Raw genomic sequence first — 16,989 nt, 5'->3', positions numbered from 1 at the left:
TGGATTGTTGTATTTTCATTTTCCTTTGTTTCCCTATATTTTTAAATTTCTTCTCTAATTGCCTGGTTGACCCATTCATTCTTTAGTAGGGTGTTCTTTAACCTCCATGCTTTTGGAGGTTTTCCAGACTTTTTCCTGTGGTTGATTTCAAGCTTCATCGCATTGTAGTCTGAAAGTATGCATGGTATGATCTCAATTCTTGTATACTTATGAAGGGCTATTTTGTGACCCAGTACATAATCTATCTTGGAGAAGGTTCCATGTGCACTCAAGAAGAAAGTATATTCTGTTGCTTTGGGATGCAGAGTTCTAAATAGATCTGTCAAGTCCATCTGATCCAATGTATCATTCAGGGCCCTTGTTTCTTTATTGACCATGTGTCTAGATGATCTATCCATTTTTGTAAGCGGATTATTAAAGTCCCCTGCAATTACCACATTCTTATCAATAAGGTTGCTTATGTTTGTGAGTAATTGTTTTATATATTTTGGGGCCTCCATATTCGGTGCATAGATATTTATAATTGTTAATTCTTTTTGATGGATAGACCCTGTAACTATTATATAATGTCCTTCTTCATCTCTTGTTACAGCCTTTAATTTAAAGTCTAGTTTGTGTGATATAAGTATGGCTACTCCAGCTCTCTTTTGATTTCCAGTAGCATGATAAATAGTTCTCCATCCCCTCACTTTCAATCTGAAAGTGTCCTCAGGTCTAAAATGAGTCTCTTGTAGACAGCAAATAGATGGGTCTTGTTTTTTTATCCATTCTGATACCCTATGTCTTTTGGTTGGCGCATTTAGTCCATTTACGTTCAGTATTATTATAGAAAGATATGGGTTTAGAGTCATTGTGATGTCTGTAGGTTTCATGCTTGTAGCGATGTCTCTGGTACTTTGTCTCACAGGATCCCCCTTAGGATCTCTTGTAGGGCTAGTTTAATGGTGACGAATTCCTTCAGTTTTTGTCTGTTTGGGAAGACCTTTATCTCTCCTTCTATTCTAAATGACAGACTTGCTGGATAGAGGATTCTCGGCTGCATATTTTTTCTGTTCATCACATTGAAGATTTCCTGCCATTCCTTTCTGGCCTGCCAAGTTTCAGAAGAGAGATCCGTCACGAGTCTTATCGGTCTCCCTTTATATGTTAGAGCACATTTATCCCTAGCTGCTTTCATAATTTTCTCTTTATCCTTGTATTTTGCCAGTTTCACTATGATATGTCGTGCAGAAGATCGATTCAAGTTACATCTGAAGGAAATTCTCTGTGCTTCTTGGATTTCAATGCCTTTTTCCTTCCCCAGATCCAAGAAGTTCTCAGCTATTATTTCTTTACGTACACCTTCAGCACCTTTCCCTCTGTCTTCCTCCTCTGGAATACCAATTATGCATAGATTATTTCTCTTTAGTGCATCACTTAGTTCTCTAATTTTCCCCTCATACTCCTGGATTTTTTTTATCTCTCTTTTTCTCAGCTTCCTCTTTTTCCATAATTTTATCTTCTAGTTCACCTATTCTCTCCTCTGCCTCTTCAATCCGAGCTGTGGTCATCTCCATTTTATTTTGCAGCTCATTAATAGCATTTTTTAGCTCCTCCTGGCTGTTCCTTAGTCCCTTGATGTCTGTAGCAGTAGATTCTCTGCTGTCTTTTATACTGTTTTCAAGTCCAGCGATTAATTTTATGACTATTAATCTAAATTCACTTTCTGTTATATTGTTTAAATCGTTTTTGATCAGTTTGTTAGCTGTCCTGGCGGTTTTTTTGAGGGGAATTCTTCGGTTTTGTTATTTCGGGTAGTCCCTGGAGTGGTGCGGAACTGCGGGGCACTTCCCCTGTGCTGTCTTGAGTAACTTGCGTTGGTGAGTGGGGCCACAGTCAGACCTGATGTCTGCCCCCAGCCCACCCTGGGTCTACAGTCAGACTGGTGTGCACCTTCTCTTCCCCTCTCCTAGGGGCGGGATTCACTGTGGGGTGGCATGGCCCGTCTGGGCTACTTGCACACTGCCAGGCTTGTGGTATTAAGGATCTGGCATATTAGCTGGGGTGGATCGGCAAGGTGCACAGGGGCGGGAGGGGCAGGCTCAGCTCGCTTTTCCTTTGGAGATCCGCTTCAGGAGGGGCCCTGCAGCACCGGAAGTGAGTCAGATCCCCCGGAGGGATGGATCCTCAGAAGCACAGTCTTGGGTGTGTGTGCGGTGCAAGCAAGTTCCCTGGCAGGAACTGGTTCCCTTTGTGATTTTGGCTGGGGTATGGGCGAGGGAGATGGCGCTGGCAAGTGCCTTTGTTCCCCACCATGCTGCGCTCTGTCGTCTGGGGCTCAACAACTCTCCCTCCCATTGTCCTCCAGCCCTCCTGCTCTCCGAGCACATCTGTTAGCTTACAACCTTCCAGATGTTAAGTCCCGCTTGCTGTCGGAACACACTCCCTCCAGCCCCTCCGCTTTTGCCAGCCAGACTCGGGGGCTCTGCTTGGCCAGCTGGCTGCCCCTGCGCCCCGGCTCCCTCCTGCCAGTCCGTGGAGCATGCACTGCCTCTCCGCCCTTCCTACCCTCTTCCGTGGGCCTCTTGTCTATGATCGGCTCCGGAGAATCCGTTCTGCTAGTCTTCTGGCGATTTTCTGGGTTATTTAGGCAGGTGTGGGTGGAATCTAAGTGACCTGCAGGACGCGGTGAGCCCAGCGTCCTCCTACGCTGCCATCTTCCAAGAAGCCTCTGAGACTTACTTATTTTTCATCAATTAGCTTTTTAAGAGAAATGGTGCCGTGGAAACTGCTTCTACTCTTTTGACCAAAAGTCAGCATCATTTCCTAGGCAGAGACATATAAAAGCCCCAGGCTTTTCCAATACAGAAAGCCATGCCAAGCTCCCCAGGCTCCAGTCTGTTCTGAGGAGTCCCAAGGCCTGGCATGATTCCCTGATGGTAGCACTTCAGCTGCCAACCAGCTGAGCCCCATATTAGTACATCTTTGTACCCAGGAAAGATGAAGTTGTAGCATCCTGAGTCTCATCTCTTCAGGCTTGATTTCTTTAGTTTCAGCATGGGTCCCATTAGAGCATGGATCCTTTGGGGAGGGGTAACACTGAGCTACATATACCTGAGTGTAAAGAAAAGCTATGAGAGTGTAGCTCTCACAGAGCTAAAGGAGTGGACAAGGAGCCAGAGTTTGGCAGCATACTTGGTTTCTCTTACTGTGGAGCTTGTCAGAGTAGCTAAGAGTCCTGTGGCTGACTTGATCCCTTCTTTTCTCTTTGAACAGGGACACCCAGGACAGCCAGGGCCCAGAGGCCCACCTGGCCTGGATGGCTGTAATGGAACTCAAGGAGATGTTGGATATCCAGGCCCCGATGGCTATCCTGGGCTTCTTGGACCACCGGTACGTTGCCAGATCTTTGCACATTATTTCAAATGGCTTTCTTTGCCTCCAAGTGTGCCCCTTTTCTGCTTTTATGGAGATGTCATTAAGCATCTGTAGGGCAACCACTGCAACCCCTTGTTCAATGCAGGAGTCTATGCTGGCAGCACAACATTAAAAAGTGTAAAGAAGAATATCAGTTGCAGGGGGTGTACACATGCTCCACTACTTAGAGTTTTTTTTTTTTAATTATCCTTTTAGAGTTGGCAAGATTGCAAAAAGACTGTAGTAAATTTCAGAGCAAAGTACACACTTGAGCTATTTGACATGTTCCCACATCACGTACTTGGAGGGCTTACATGGGATCATGGAAGCTCTAATGACCCAAAGGGTTTGGCAAGCTTGGTCTAGACCAGTGATTCTTAACCAGGGGTGATTCCCCACACCAAGGGGCATTTTCCAGTTATTATTGGCATTTTTGGTTGTCACAACTGGGAGCATTCTACTAGCACAGGGAAGCTACCCCCAACATCAAGGAATCATCTGTCACAGTCAATAGTGATAAATAATTGAGAAATTCTACACTACACTGACACAGTTTTCCCCCTTCCCCCCACACTCTCATAACCCTTCATTCTTGGATTGATATGGCATTCATTACATCCTGAGGTCACCACTTTTGTTTAATTTTATTCATAAGATAGAGCTCAATTTTTGGATCTAAATGATCTCTAATAGGTGCCATGCCCTTGTAAAGCTACTTTTATAAGTGACTGGAAAGAGAAAAATAACACATTCAAGCCCACTATCAACCTTACTTGAAATAATCTAAGCAACCAAGGGTACTGATGTGATATATCTAGCTAGAAATCATGCTATTAGACAGATTCCATAGCTACATGAATTCATTGGCATTTTTTTCAGTGTGTCTTATTCCAATGCTATCTCATGTATTTTTTTGTTATTAAAGTATAATTGATGTATAATATTATATTAGTTTCAGGTGTACAACATAATGACTTGATATTTGTACACATTACAAAATGATCACTACAGTAAGTCTAGTTACCAGCTGTCACCATACAGAGTGACAATTTTTTTTTCTTATGATGAGAACCTTCAAGGTCTACTTTCTCAGCAACTTTCAGGTATGCAGTAAAATATTATTTACTATAGGAGCACCTGGCTGGCTTAGTCAGTGCAACATGAGACTCTTGATCTTGGGGTTGTAAGTTCAAGCCCCACATTGGATGTAGAGATTATTTAAAAATAAAATCTTTAGGGGCACCTGGCTGGCTCAGTTGGTTAAGCATCCAACTCTTGATTTTGGCTCAGGTCATGATCTCATTGTTCATGAGACTGAGCCCTGTGTTGGGCTCTGTGCTGAGAGTGCAGAGCCTGCTTGGGATTCTCTCTCTTCCTCTGTCTCTGCCCATTCCCCACTTGCGCACATACTCTCTTTCTCAAAATAAATAAATATACTCTTAAAATAATAATAAAATAAAATGTTTTTAAAAATTATTTACTATAGGCACCATGCTGTACATGACATCCCCATGACTTACTTATTTTGTAACTGGAAGTTTGTATCTATTGATCCCCTTCACCCATTTTGCCTATCCCCTTACCAATCTCCCCTCTGCAACCACCAATCTGTTCTCTGTATCTGAGATTTGTTTTGTTTTGTTTGTTTTGTTTTTGTTTTTGATTCTACAAATAAGTGAAATCATATGGTATTTGTCTTTCTCTGTCTGACTTATTTCACTTAGCATAATATCCTCAAGGTCCATCCATGTTGTTGCAAATGGCAAAAATTCATTCTTTTATAGCTGAATAGTATTCCAGTGTGTGTGTGTGTGTGTGTGTGTGTGTGTGTGTCACATCTTCTTTATCCCTTCATCCATTGTTGGACACTTAGGTTATTTCCATACCTGGGTATTTATACCAAGAAAACAAAAACACTAATTCAAAAAGGTATATGCACCCAATTTTCATTGAAGCATTATGTAACTAGCATTTTATTCGAAAAGCAGCACCATTGCCTTCAATGACCAAGTTGTGGGTGTGGGTATACATGTAAGAAAGTGAGATAGACAAAGCACAAGCCTCAGATTGGCATAAAGGACCTTGACATCTAAAGACCAAACCAATATGTAGTGGGGGTGGGGAATGGAGAAAGATGTATTACCAACATAGTACCAGCTGTTTGAGTCACAAAGGCCTCCAAACACTGCCATGGCAACAGAAGAGAACAAATCACATCTGTGTTAAGAGAATCGAAATCCAGCAAAGTAAGTAAATGTTGCCCCCAAGAGGGAGAAAAGAAATATTTAGATAATAAACATCCCCTGACAGCCAAAAGGACAAGGTTAAAACCTAACCCTGTCCCTAAGCTTCCCCTTAAGCCTAAATAGGAACTTGGGCTTATATTTTACTAAGCTGAACCTTAATAACCATGCTGAAACTCCAGTGGCTATTCTTTCAAGCTTCTTTGATAAAAGTAGTTTCCATAAGAATAAGGGGAACAGGAAATGTTAGGAAGGAAGCTGGTTTGTTTTTCTGAGACCATTTGTTTTCTAACATACCTATGATCCTTGAGCTCAAGGGATCCATAATTCAGGCAATTCTTCAGTCCGCAGAGCTTAGTCCTACTCCCAATACTAACTGGGAAGTCCCCTGACTTCCCCTTAGCTATAGGGATATTGATTTTCCCCAGGAGGGCAACATTTAGCAGACATTAGCCAGCATCTGCCAGTGAGACAGTAAAAAGCCTGGTTGACAGACAGGTTGGGTATACTTTGAACTGTTTTCCATGTTAATAGTGAGGCACACCAGACTCTTAGATGGGTGTTGAAGCTGAGGTCTTATGGTAGAAACACAGGATAGAGATGATTTTGTAGAGATATCTTAAACCAGAGGTTTGCAAACTGGCCCATGTGACCCTTGGCCTGTGGCTTGGTTTTACAGTTTTAAAAGTGTGTGCAGAAAAAAGAGAAGAAGCATATAAGGCAGAGCCCAGATACAGCCCACAAAGTCCAAATTACTTACTCTCTGGCTCTTTACAGAAGTTCTTCAACCCCTGTCCTAGACAAAGGCCCTGTCAGAGACAAATCTATGAGGGGTGGAGCAGATGAGCTATAAGCTTATGAATGACATGCGCATTATATGTGGACGTTCAGATCAGTGTTCTGAAGAGAGTCAAAGTGTCTTACTTTCTAATCCCTTTATAGACTTCGGACTCAGGATTTGGGGAAGCAGGTATACAGCTTTGAGACACAACACCTGTTTTGGGGATGCACTTTTTGTCCCTTAGCACAGCCATAGAATAAACCACATAATTTTACACTCTTGCCGTTGCGTCCCCTAGGTGATCAGGTCATATCGTTAACAAAGCTGTGTGTGTTTGTGTGCATTTCCTCACAAGTTTTTCTTATTTTACTCAGGGGCTTCCTGGCCAGAAAGGCTCTAAAGGTGAACCTGTCCTTGCCCAAAGTAGTTTCAAAGGAATAAAGGTAAGAGCCTCTAAGGCAGACCGCTAACTAGGCTGGCTATAAGCTGAGCTTCCTGGGATTGGGCCCCACCTCCAATAAAAACATTTCTAGAACTAGCATCTGTGTCTCTAAGGAGCAGATCAAGCTAGATTTAAAAGGGATCTGGAGCTTTTTGTGGTGGAAACACTGACAGAAATGTTTGCAACCATACCGTCAAAGAGATTTGCTTTGTAAGATCTAGACCAAAAATAGGAGACAGATCAGCAAACAAATGGTTTGCATGGGTATCATTTTCTTTGACAAGCCAAGACATTTCCTGGAGACAGATCCTTTTTTTTTTTTTTTTACCCACCCTCTCCTCCCTCCCACCCCCCATCAACCCTCAGTTTGTTCTCAGTTTTTAACAGTCTCTTATGCTTTGGCTCTCTCCCATTCTAACCTCTTTTTTTTTTTTTTCCTTCCCCTCCCCCATGGGTTCCTGTTAAGTTTTTCAGGATCCACATAAGAGTGAAACCATATGGTATCTGTCTTTCTCTGTATGGCTTATTTCACTTAGCATCACACTCTCCAGTTCCATCCACGTTGCTACAAAGGGCCATATTTCTTTTTTTCTCATTGCCACGTAATATTCCATTGTGTATATAAACCACAATTTCTTTATCCATTCATCAGTCGATGGACATTTAGGCTCTTTCCATAATTTGGCTATTGTTGAGAGTGCTGCTATGAACATTGGGGTACAAGTGGCCCTATGCATCAGTGCTCCTGTATCCCTTGGATAAATTCCTAGCAGTGCTATTGCTGGGTCATAGGGTAGGTCTATTTTTAATTTTCTGAGGAACCTCCACACTGCTTTCCAGAGCGGCTGCACCAATTTGCATTCCCACCAACAGTGCAAGAGGGTTCCCGTTTCTCCACATCCTCTCCAGCATCTATAGTCTCCTGATTTGTTCATTTTGGCCACTCTGACTGGCGTGAGGTGATACCTGAGTGTGGTTTTGATTTGTATTTCCCTGATAAGGAGCGACGCTGAACATCTTTTCATGTGCCTGTTGGCCATCCGGATGTCTTCTTTAGAGAAGTGTCTATTCATGTTTTCTGCCCATTTCTTCACTGGGTTATTTGTTTTTCGGGTGTGGAGTTTGGTGAGCTCTTTATAGATTTTGGATACTAGCCCTTTGGAGACAGATACTTTTTGTCTACTCTGCAATCCTTGATGTCTGCATGCCTTGGTATGAAGCCATGCATATCTCTGCCCATCTCAGCATGGCCACCAGCCCAGGATCCTGGCCCTGCCCTTTTCTGTACCTGCACACCAGCCCATCCCTAGCTGGGCCCCTGGCTGTCTGCAAAAATTGCCCATCAACGCTGCAGCTGGCTGGAAAACTTTCATCTCTTCCTAGAATTGACAAGAACCTTCTGTATTCTTGTGACTGTACTCTTGATGTATGCTACCTGGTATCCTGTGGGCCCCTCAGTAAACTCTGGTGCCAAATGATTGACCCTATTCCCTTGCGGAGTAGGAGGTGAGCTCATCATTTCCCTGGTAGCAGATGGGTATCTATGTGCCCAACATATGAAGGGAAGATGCACACATGTTCACTCAGCTGAAGATGGCACCTTCCTGTCTTCCATCCGTGCACAGAATCAGGAACATTAGACATCATTTTGGAAGGCAGTGATTGGGGTGGGTGGCCGAGAACTGGAGAAGGCACAGGGTTTGGGCTCTTGGCTTAGGTTCCACAGCAGAAGATAGAATGGTAGACTTGGAAAGGACCTCATGATTGTTGGATTCATGTTGCTCATTTTACAGATAGAAAAACTGAGATACACTGAGGCTGTGTGACTTCCTCAGACTCACATAGCTAGTTTACCGAAGAGCTAAAACCCAGGCAGTGCTCTTTCTGTGCTGCAGAGAGCTGATTTTTGACTGTACGCCAAATGGGGTAAGACTAGCAGGTGTCAAAATATGGCCATTGTCGTAGCAAGCACTGATTAAATGGTTTTGCCAAAAATCAAAGAGACCCTGGACCCAGTGGAATACAGCAATTTCCACAAGATGGTTATATTACAGATTCATACAGTGACTTAAGATGCTGCAAAGTAATTAAAACGTAATCAGAGACTGTATGCTCTGTTGATTCTCCCTTGAAATGTCTGATTTGCATTGTATACATATGGGCACAGATTCTCTGGGGATGAAGGCACACGGGAAGGTAGCTTTGCTTTCTTCCAGAAAGAGCAGGAAAATCACCAGCCCACAGAAGCCGTTTCTAATTGATAAGTTTCTAGCAAAGGTGAAAATTAATTAATCCAAGTAAAATATTAAACCCTGTTCAACCAAGGCTATAATATTTGTCTTCTAGAGTCTGGATTTTTCTTAGGAAAAAAAAAGTAAGTGGCTGAATATGTCCAATTCATGCATTATTTAAAACACAAGACCTTGACAGAGGAGGCCCAAGCATCAGCAGTGTTGTGTTTCTGCCCGTGAAGTGTGGGTTAGTTATCTATGAAATAATACCACAGCTTTAATGGATCTCTTCAGTGTCCTGCCTTTGTCTGTTTTTCAGGGGGAGCCTGGACTGCCTGGACTGGACGGAATCACTGTAAGTTGTTATATATGTGTGGAGCTCTCAATGTTGAGTCAATAGCTACTGCCGGTCCCTTTGCATTCTTTATGGTATTCAAAGGTCTTTGGAGACATTCTCAAGGAAAATCCAGACAGTTGAGGTAGAGCGGATCACACTGTTAACATTTTCCAGGTGAGAACATTCTGAGAGAGTAGACCATCCCCCTCAAGTTAACACGACAGGCAAGCTTTCAACCCTTTAGGCCAGGGACCTGCAAACTCCCTGAGATGTATTAGGAAAGAATTTTGCCTTTCATTCAGCAACTGTTTACTGTTTTCTGTGTGTGTCAACTGTTGTGGGTAAAACAAAACAAGTAGAACACTCTTCTTTAGAAGCTATTCCATATAGGGGTGCCTGGGTGGCTCAGTCGGTTAAGCATCTGACTTCGGCTCAGGTCATGTTCTTGGGGTTCACGAGTTTGAGCCCCGCGTCAGGCTCCATGCTGACAGCCTAGAGCCTGGAGGCTGCTTCGGATTCTGTGTCTCCCTTTATCTCTGTCTCCCCACCCTATTCATGCTCTGTCTTTCTCTCTCTCCAAACTAAAGAAACATTTTAAAAAATTTAGAAGCTATTCCATATAGAAATTCCTTTCAGGGACTTTTAATAAAATAGGGAGTCCATGAGGAGCCATGAGTTGTATTAATAAGAGCTTTCTACTTCCTCAAATTGCCACATTGTCATTGCTTTCCTTTGAAGTGGCTTAAGAAAAGCCACATCTTTCTTCCTTCTTTCCTATATGAGGGTTCCTTCCTTTCTTCTTTTCATTCGAGAACAGGTATTGAGCTCCCACTAGCAGCAAAGTGCTAGGAGTGATCCCTGAGACAGTGTAGACATGATCTTTGCCCATGCCCAACCTACCCCATCCCCCACACACCCAGATGTGAAAAACTAGTAGGACTGGGGCATAAGAATTCCACAACAGCTTTGAGAAAGAGATGCTGTCCACCTAAAGATACATCATGGGAGACTTCATATCTTCATATCTAAGACAAAGAAGGTAGCCTCATAGAAGTGTGGGTAATGTTTAGGCTGGCTGGCAATGGGAGGAAGCTTCCTAAACAGAGAGAGCAGTGTGAGAAGAGGTAGGTAGGCAGGAAACGGGATGCAATACAAGCACACATGCAAAACAGAGGTGAAGTAAAGATCAAGCACGCACAGATCCCCTAGTGCCAAACAGCACTGGCTTAGATGGTGTGTTAACTACATTTGTACAATCACATCCACTGTGGTAGCTGCATAGGTCTTCTTAGGAATTCATTTCTCTGTCCACAAAGGTAAAGTGTTCGCCTACATACACAGACATGATAAATACATCACTTAGATTTGGGGAGGATGGTTTGGTGGCTGAATAAGAGATTTGTGGTCAGTAAGGAGACCACAGGTTATTAATTTTATCAAGGCAATGTTCTATTTCCTGGGGAACATCTGAACCCCTACTTTCTCTTGACTTCACTTAGCCCCTCCATCCCTTACATATCACCTTATTACCATCCTCAGCTTTAATTGAGCCATACTTTGCCCCATGCCATCTTTCTCTTCAGATTTTGTTGTCTGCCTTGTAATATTGTTGTTATCAATTCAGTTCCACGTATTTTCTTGTTTCTCTTCTGTTTTTTTCTTTGACCCACGAAAATGTGTGTTGTTTAATTTCTCGGTATTTGGCAACTTCCCAGCTATCTTTACATGGCTGATTTCTAGTTTGGTGTCATTGAACTTAGAGTGAACACTTCGTATGATTTCAATCCTTTTAAATCTGTTGACATTTGTTTCGTGGCTCAGCATATGAAACAATCTTGGTGAATGTGCCATATGCACTTAGAGTATGTGTTCAAGCTGTTTTGGGGTATAGCAATCTAAAAAATGTCCATTAGGTCATTAGGTAGCTGACAATGCTATTTCAATCTACTGGGTCCTTACTGGGTTTGTTTGTTTGTTTGTTTGTTTGTTTGTTTGTTTTGGGGTTTTTTGTTTGGTTTGGTTTGCTCTAGTTCTGTTTATTACTGAGGAAGGGATGTTAAAATTCTCCAGATATCTTTGCAGATTTGTTTATTTCTCCATGCAGTTCTGCCAGATTTTGCTACATGCCTTTTGAAGCTGTGCTATTAGATGCATATACATCTAAGATTATTATGTGTTCTTGATCAATTGACCTAGTTTACCATTGCAAAATGTCCCCTCTTTATCTCTGGTAATATTCTTTGTCCTGAAGTCTACTTTATTTTATATTGACATAACCGTTTTCATGTTCTTTTTAAGTTTTTTTACATCACTTTAATATAAAAATTGTCAAATATTGAGCAAAGATGAATGAATTTTGCAGTGAACATCCATACCATTAATATTTTACTATACTTGCTTTATCCCACGTCAATCTATATATCCATCCTTATCCATCCATCAATCCATCTTATTGTCAATGCATTTCAAAGTAAATTGCAGACAATAGTACTCTTACCCCTAAATGCTACAGCATGCCTATCATTACCTAGGCTTCAAAATGTGTTTGCATCTTTTCTTTTTATGTAAAAGTTACATACAATGAAATACACAAATCTTAAATGTATACTTGCTGAGTTCTGACAAACATATACTCCTATGTAACCCAAAGCCATCTTAAGGTATAGAACATTGTCATCACCTCAGAAAGTTTCCTTCTGCTCCTTCCCAGTCAATTCCTGCCTCCACCCAAAGGAAACCACTGGTTTGATTTCTCTCCATCATAGTTCAGTTTTTCCCATTCTAGAACTTTATATAAAGGGAATGATATAATATATAGGCTTTGGGAGTCTGGGCTTCTTTCACTTAGCACAATGCTTTTGATATTTATCCACATTGTATCATATATCAGTAGGTTGTTGCTTTTTATGGTGAGTATTTATTCCACTGTATAGATGCATCACAGTTATTTATCAGTCCTTGTATCAATGGACACCTGGGACATTTCCAATTTTTTTACTATGAATAAAGTTCCCGTGAACATTCTTGTGCAATTCTTGTGGACACATATTTCCAATTTTCTCAAGAAACTGTCTTCTTTTTGACCTTGGGGTAAAAACTTGTGTCTTCAGGGCCCACAGGGAGCACCCGGACCTCCAGGAGCTGTAGGACCCATGGGACCACCAGGATTGCAAGTAAGACCAACCTAAATCCACCCATGTGATCACAGTATCCACAGGGATGCTTCCCCACCATGGCCATGGATTAAATAGAAGCCTATATAGGCTCTCCTAGTGGAAATTCTCCAGCCTATATAGGCTCTCCTCCTCCTTCCATTCTTGGAGGATTAACATGAAGCATGCTTCTGTAAGGAGCTATTTGTTGTCTCTATCAGGGTCTTTCTGCCTATCCACTGTGTGCTTCCAAAGCCTCCTACTCTAGCTGAACCTAATGTATGGCCCAGCAGCATAACTGGCACATCTGTTACCCGTTTCCACTCCCCTCACTCATGACAGACCTTGCCAATTAATCACATGATCACCACCATCACTCACCCTGGTCACAAAAGAAGCTTCAAAATCCTTCTCCACACTGCAGCTTGGACAGTGCTACCTACTTACCTGTCTTTCTGATACCAAACCTGTTTGCGTTCACTGGTATAGAAAAAGCATATAGCCAGTTATCCATGTGGTTCTGGGAAAGGCCCATCCCCAGATTGTTCTTTCTCCACAGTGCATGAAATCTCACCACTGATTACTTTGGTTTAGCTTCACCAAAAGCCATTATTTTTAAATTTCTGGCCATTTGGGAGGAATTATGCACGAGTCTTTACCACCTTAGCATAAATATGATTATCGGGCCAATTTAGGAGATTTCAAAGGAGATTTAAAAAAAAAAAAAGAACCATGGGAGAAGGAGCTAGAATATGCTCCACTAAAGCCAGAATATACTGTGAGGAGGAGGGGCACCTGGGTGGCTCAGTCAGTTAAACCTCCAACTTCAGCTCAGGCCATGATCTCGCAGCTTGTGAGTCCAAGCCCTGCATCAGGCTCTGTGCTGACAGCTTAGAGCCCGGACCCTCCTTCAAATTCTGTTTCCACCTCTCTCTGCACCACCCCTGGTTGCACGTTCTCTCTCTCTCTCTCTCTCTCTCTCTAATATAAATAAACATCAAAAAAAAAAAGAATATACTGTGGGGGCCTCATCTCTAGTGACTCCCAACATGCTCAGACTCTTTTTGCCTGAAACTAACAAGTGCTCTTTCCTTACATTTTTTAATATAGGGTCCTCCAGGTCCTCCCGGTTTCCCTGGTCCTGATGTAAGTATACTTTGTCTTGGGGCATTTGGCCTCCTACCACTAAGTACTCTAGTTTCCCCAGAGATATTCTGGTTTGGTTAAACACACTTTCTGGTAAAAAAGAATGCATTCCAATTTAAGTTCCTAGAGCTTGTTTAGTAATTGATTTTGTTTTTCCTCCCTGCAACCCTGTGCCCCAGGGGAATATGGGGTTAGGTTTCCAAGGAGAGAAAGGAGTCAAGGTAAATAGATTTTGGAAAATACAATGTGCATTCCATATGCTCCAAGAAACATCTCTGGCTGCACACATGTGCCTGCTTGTGTTTTAAGGGGATTTGGACTTTTGCCTTGGGAAATGAGCATTTCCCACTCCACATGGATCCTCTGGTGGGATCTGTGGAGGGCTGCATGTGCACATGCCACACATAGGTTCCTGTGGTCTTTTTCCTTCAAAATATTGTGGTCTTCTTGCTTCCTACTTGTGAAGTGTGTATATCTTACAAACATACTCTCTTGAAATAGATTCCATTTTCCTTCCACCTGGGTATTTCCCTGGTATTTTGTATATTGTCTCACCTTCTCTTTCCTTTCCTTTGCTTCCCCTCTTCCCTCCATCCTTCCTCTTCCTCCTCCTTCTTCTCCTCCCGTCTCCCTTTCTATCCCCTCTGTCTCTCCTCCTTAACCTCTCTTTCACCACTCTCTTCTATCCCCCTTCCCTCATTCTCCTGTTTCCTTCTGCACAAACTGTACAGTGATTTGGGAGCCTCAAGGGAGACTGGAGCTTGTCCTCTCCACCCTTCATGGCTGCCTCTTGTAGATTGCACTGCCTTCAAGGAGCAAATACAGCCTCCAGTGTTCCAACACAGACTGCCTCTGCTTGTGCTGTTGGCAAGGACTAGACCAGTTATAGTCCAATCACCATTGCTGAGAGGTGGCCATTCACCTTGCTCAAAACGCTTTTTTGCTCTCTTCTAAACACCCTTTGATGCATGACCATAGCAACCATAAACTTGTGGTTTCCTTTCATTTATCTTGCTTCTTCCCTCTGCAGTGCTGGTACAAAATGCATTTTTGGTACTTCTTCCCACCCCTTGGCACTGATAGTTTTGTTGTCTCACTGATGCAAGGGTGAGGGTAAAGAGGCCAAAGTAATGGAGAGCTTATTTGTGAATTACATCCAGAGGACAAACCTAGCCTCTGAAGTGGTCCGTGTGGTTTCTGCTTTGCTTAACATTCCCTTTGATCTTACAGGGGGATGTTGGCCTCCCAGGCCCTGCAGGACCCCCACCATCTACTGGAGAACTGGAATTTATGGGATTTCCCAAAGGGAAGAAAGGATCCAAGGTAGTGAATATTTAAGCCCAGGAAATGTTAATAATCCTTTTCCTATTAATACCAAAGTTCAACTGTAATAACGAGGCTATATTGGAAAGATATTCTGGGTAATGCTTTTTTGTTTGGAAGTGAGGGTAAAGCCTTTTTTGTTTTGTCCCTTGCAAAAAGCTCTGTAAAATGTCTGTGTGTTGGTGTGTGGCTATGAGTGGGCCTGGGCTCCTGAGTATTTATTTAAGTCCTATTTTCTGTGTTTTGCTTTTTCAAATTCAATTATCAAGATGCTGAATAACTTAAAACAAACATTAAATAGTTGGGTTTTTTCGTCCTAACTCCCAACCCTCTCAATACTTATGTTGTCCCCAAAGCACTATGACAGAACACATAGGGTATAAATGGTTGCTTTTAAATTATCTTTTTAAAGAAGTTATTTGCCCTCAAAACCTGACCTTACAAATAGAATACACTGTCACTAAGAGGCAGTAGATGCCCTAATTCACCTGATCTGAACTACCAAGGCTAAAGTTGTTAGACCTGTTTAACTGAGATATGTTGTAATCTCTATTTTGATGTGAGTGGGTGTGTATTTGAATGCCTGTATGCTGTTAAGGTATGCAGGTATCTTTCAGTAACCTGCATTTCCTTCCTTCCTTCCTTCCTCCCTGGGGTTCCCTTAAGTTTTGTGACCCTGCTCCTGTGGTCAAGGGGCCCAGTCAAGGGAAGGTGCTTACTTCCACGTCTTTAATTTTGTCTTTGAGAAAGCAATAGCTCCAGGCCCTCTTCAGGTTTACAGAAAGTAATAATTAATTTGGGAACACTTTGGGAACATATGAAAGATCACCTGCCTCCCTGATCATTCCCAAACCTTAGGGAGCCCTTTCATGGCACAAATAAGTAAATTAGCATATCAGGGAAAGACAAATTAGAGTGTTATGGATCCCTATCCAAACTGTAGTTGTTACTTTTTTCTCCAAACCATTGATTTCTTTGCAACCTATAATTTGTAACAGGAAATCACACTGAACAGCTCTTCCACTAGGAAGATAACAGATGACTGTCTTTTCTGTCTCCCAATTAGCCTCAACATTTGAGATTCTGTTTTAGACAGTTTCCATTCCCTGCCGTGGGCCTTGGTCCTTCCCACACCACAAGGGCTCCCTAAGCTAATATCCTGCCACAGTTATTAGTTGGGAATCCTGGGGAATTTACACCACCTGATACCCCATTGGTTCCCCACTGCTCATCCCATGCAGCTCAATGGAGTCATGTCCTTTGCGTTCACTGTTTCCTGCTGTTACTCACTAATCTTTGGTTGATTTTTCAGGGTGAACCAGGGCTTCCAGGTTTACCAGGAATAAGTGGCCCTCCAGGTCTCCCAGTAAGTCTCCCTGTTTGGTCAACATGCATTTAAGGACCTGATTGGACAAGAACTATAGCAATAGAAGGCTAACAGGAAGACCCCTTCCTGTGGTTATTGTAGACAATTCTATCATCTTCATTGTTAGAAGGCATTTAAGGAAATATTCTTGTTTCTCAAACCTATGGAGACATTAGCATGGTTCTTCATGAAGCCATATATCTTAGCAGTTATTAGCTCAAGCTCTAGAATTAAAACAGACCTAAGCTTGACTTTTGGTCTCACTAATTTCTACCTTTGTGAACTTGGACAATTTTCTTAACTTATCTGAGTTCCAGTTTCCCTCAAAAAACAGGGGGGGGGGCGGTGATAATGGTGTAGTTATGAGGATTATGTGAGATAAATGCATGAAAAGGACTTAGTGCCTGCCTGGCACATATCAATTGTTCAGTAAATGGTAGTTACTCTTAGTAGCCCTATCTTCACTCCACTATCTGCCCTTATACCTTAGAGTCTTTCCCTCAACTTATACCTTTTGAGGGGCCCTATGTTCCAGGCATTCTGCTAGACATTAGTAAATAACAGTCAAATAA

At 42.4% G+C, this 16,989-nt stretch overlaps 1 protein-coding gene across 4 annotated transcripts in view; it reads left to right on the top strand.

Moving 5' to 3' along the window:
* The window catches only part of COL4A6 (collagen type IV alpha 6 chain), a 316,646-nt gene that overhangs the window by 245,349 nt on the left and 54,308 nt on the right, over window positions 1–16,989 (top strand). For 2 of the 4 annotated variants that reach the window (XM_043570641.1, XM_043570638.1), the window contains exons 6-13: window positions 3,256–3,372; window positions 6,795–6,863; window positions 9,413–9,448; window positions 12,541–12,603; window positions 13,693–13,728; window positions 13,908–13,949; window positions 14,959–15,051; window positions 16,364–16,417. In XM_043570641.1, the coding sequence (XP_043426576.1) occupies window positions 3,256–3,372; window positions 6,795–6,863; window positions 9,413–9,448; window positions 12,541–12,603; window positions 13,693–13,728; window positions 13,908–13,949; window positions 14,959–15,051; window positions 16,364–16,417 (510 nt within the window). The remainder of the gene's footprint in view (window positions 1–3,255; window positions 3,373–6,794; window positions 6,864–9,412; window positions 9,449–12,540; window positions 12,604–13,692; window positions 13,729–13,907; window positions 13,950–14,958; window positions 15,052–16,363; window positions 16,418–16,989) is intronic. The other 2 variants (XM_043570640.1, XM_043570639.1) reach the window with 2 other exon arrangements.

Source organism: Prionailurus bengalensis, chromosome X (genome assembly GCF_016509475.1).
Source record: "Prionailurus bengalensis isolate Pbe53 chromosome X, Fcat_Pben_1.1_paternal_pri, whole genome shotgun sequence".
NCBI lineage: Eukaryota > Metazoa > Chordata > Mammalia > Carnivora > Felidae > Prionailurus > Prionailurus bengalensis.
The sequence above is the reverse complement of the archived record's forward strand: the minus strand, read 5'-3'. Positions and strand labels throughout refer to the sequence as shown.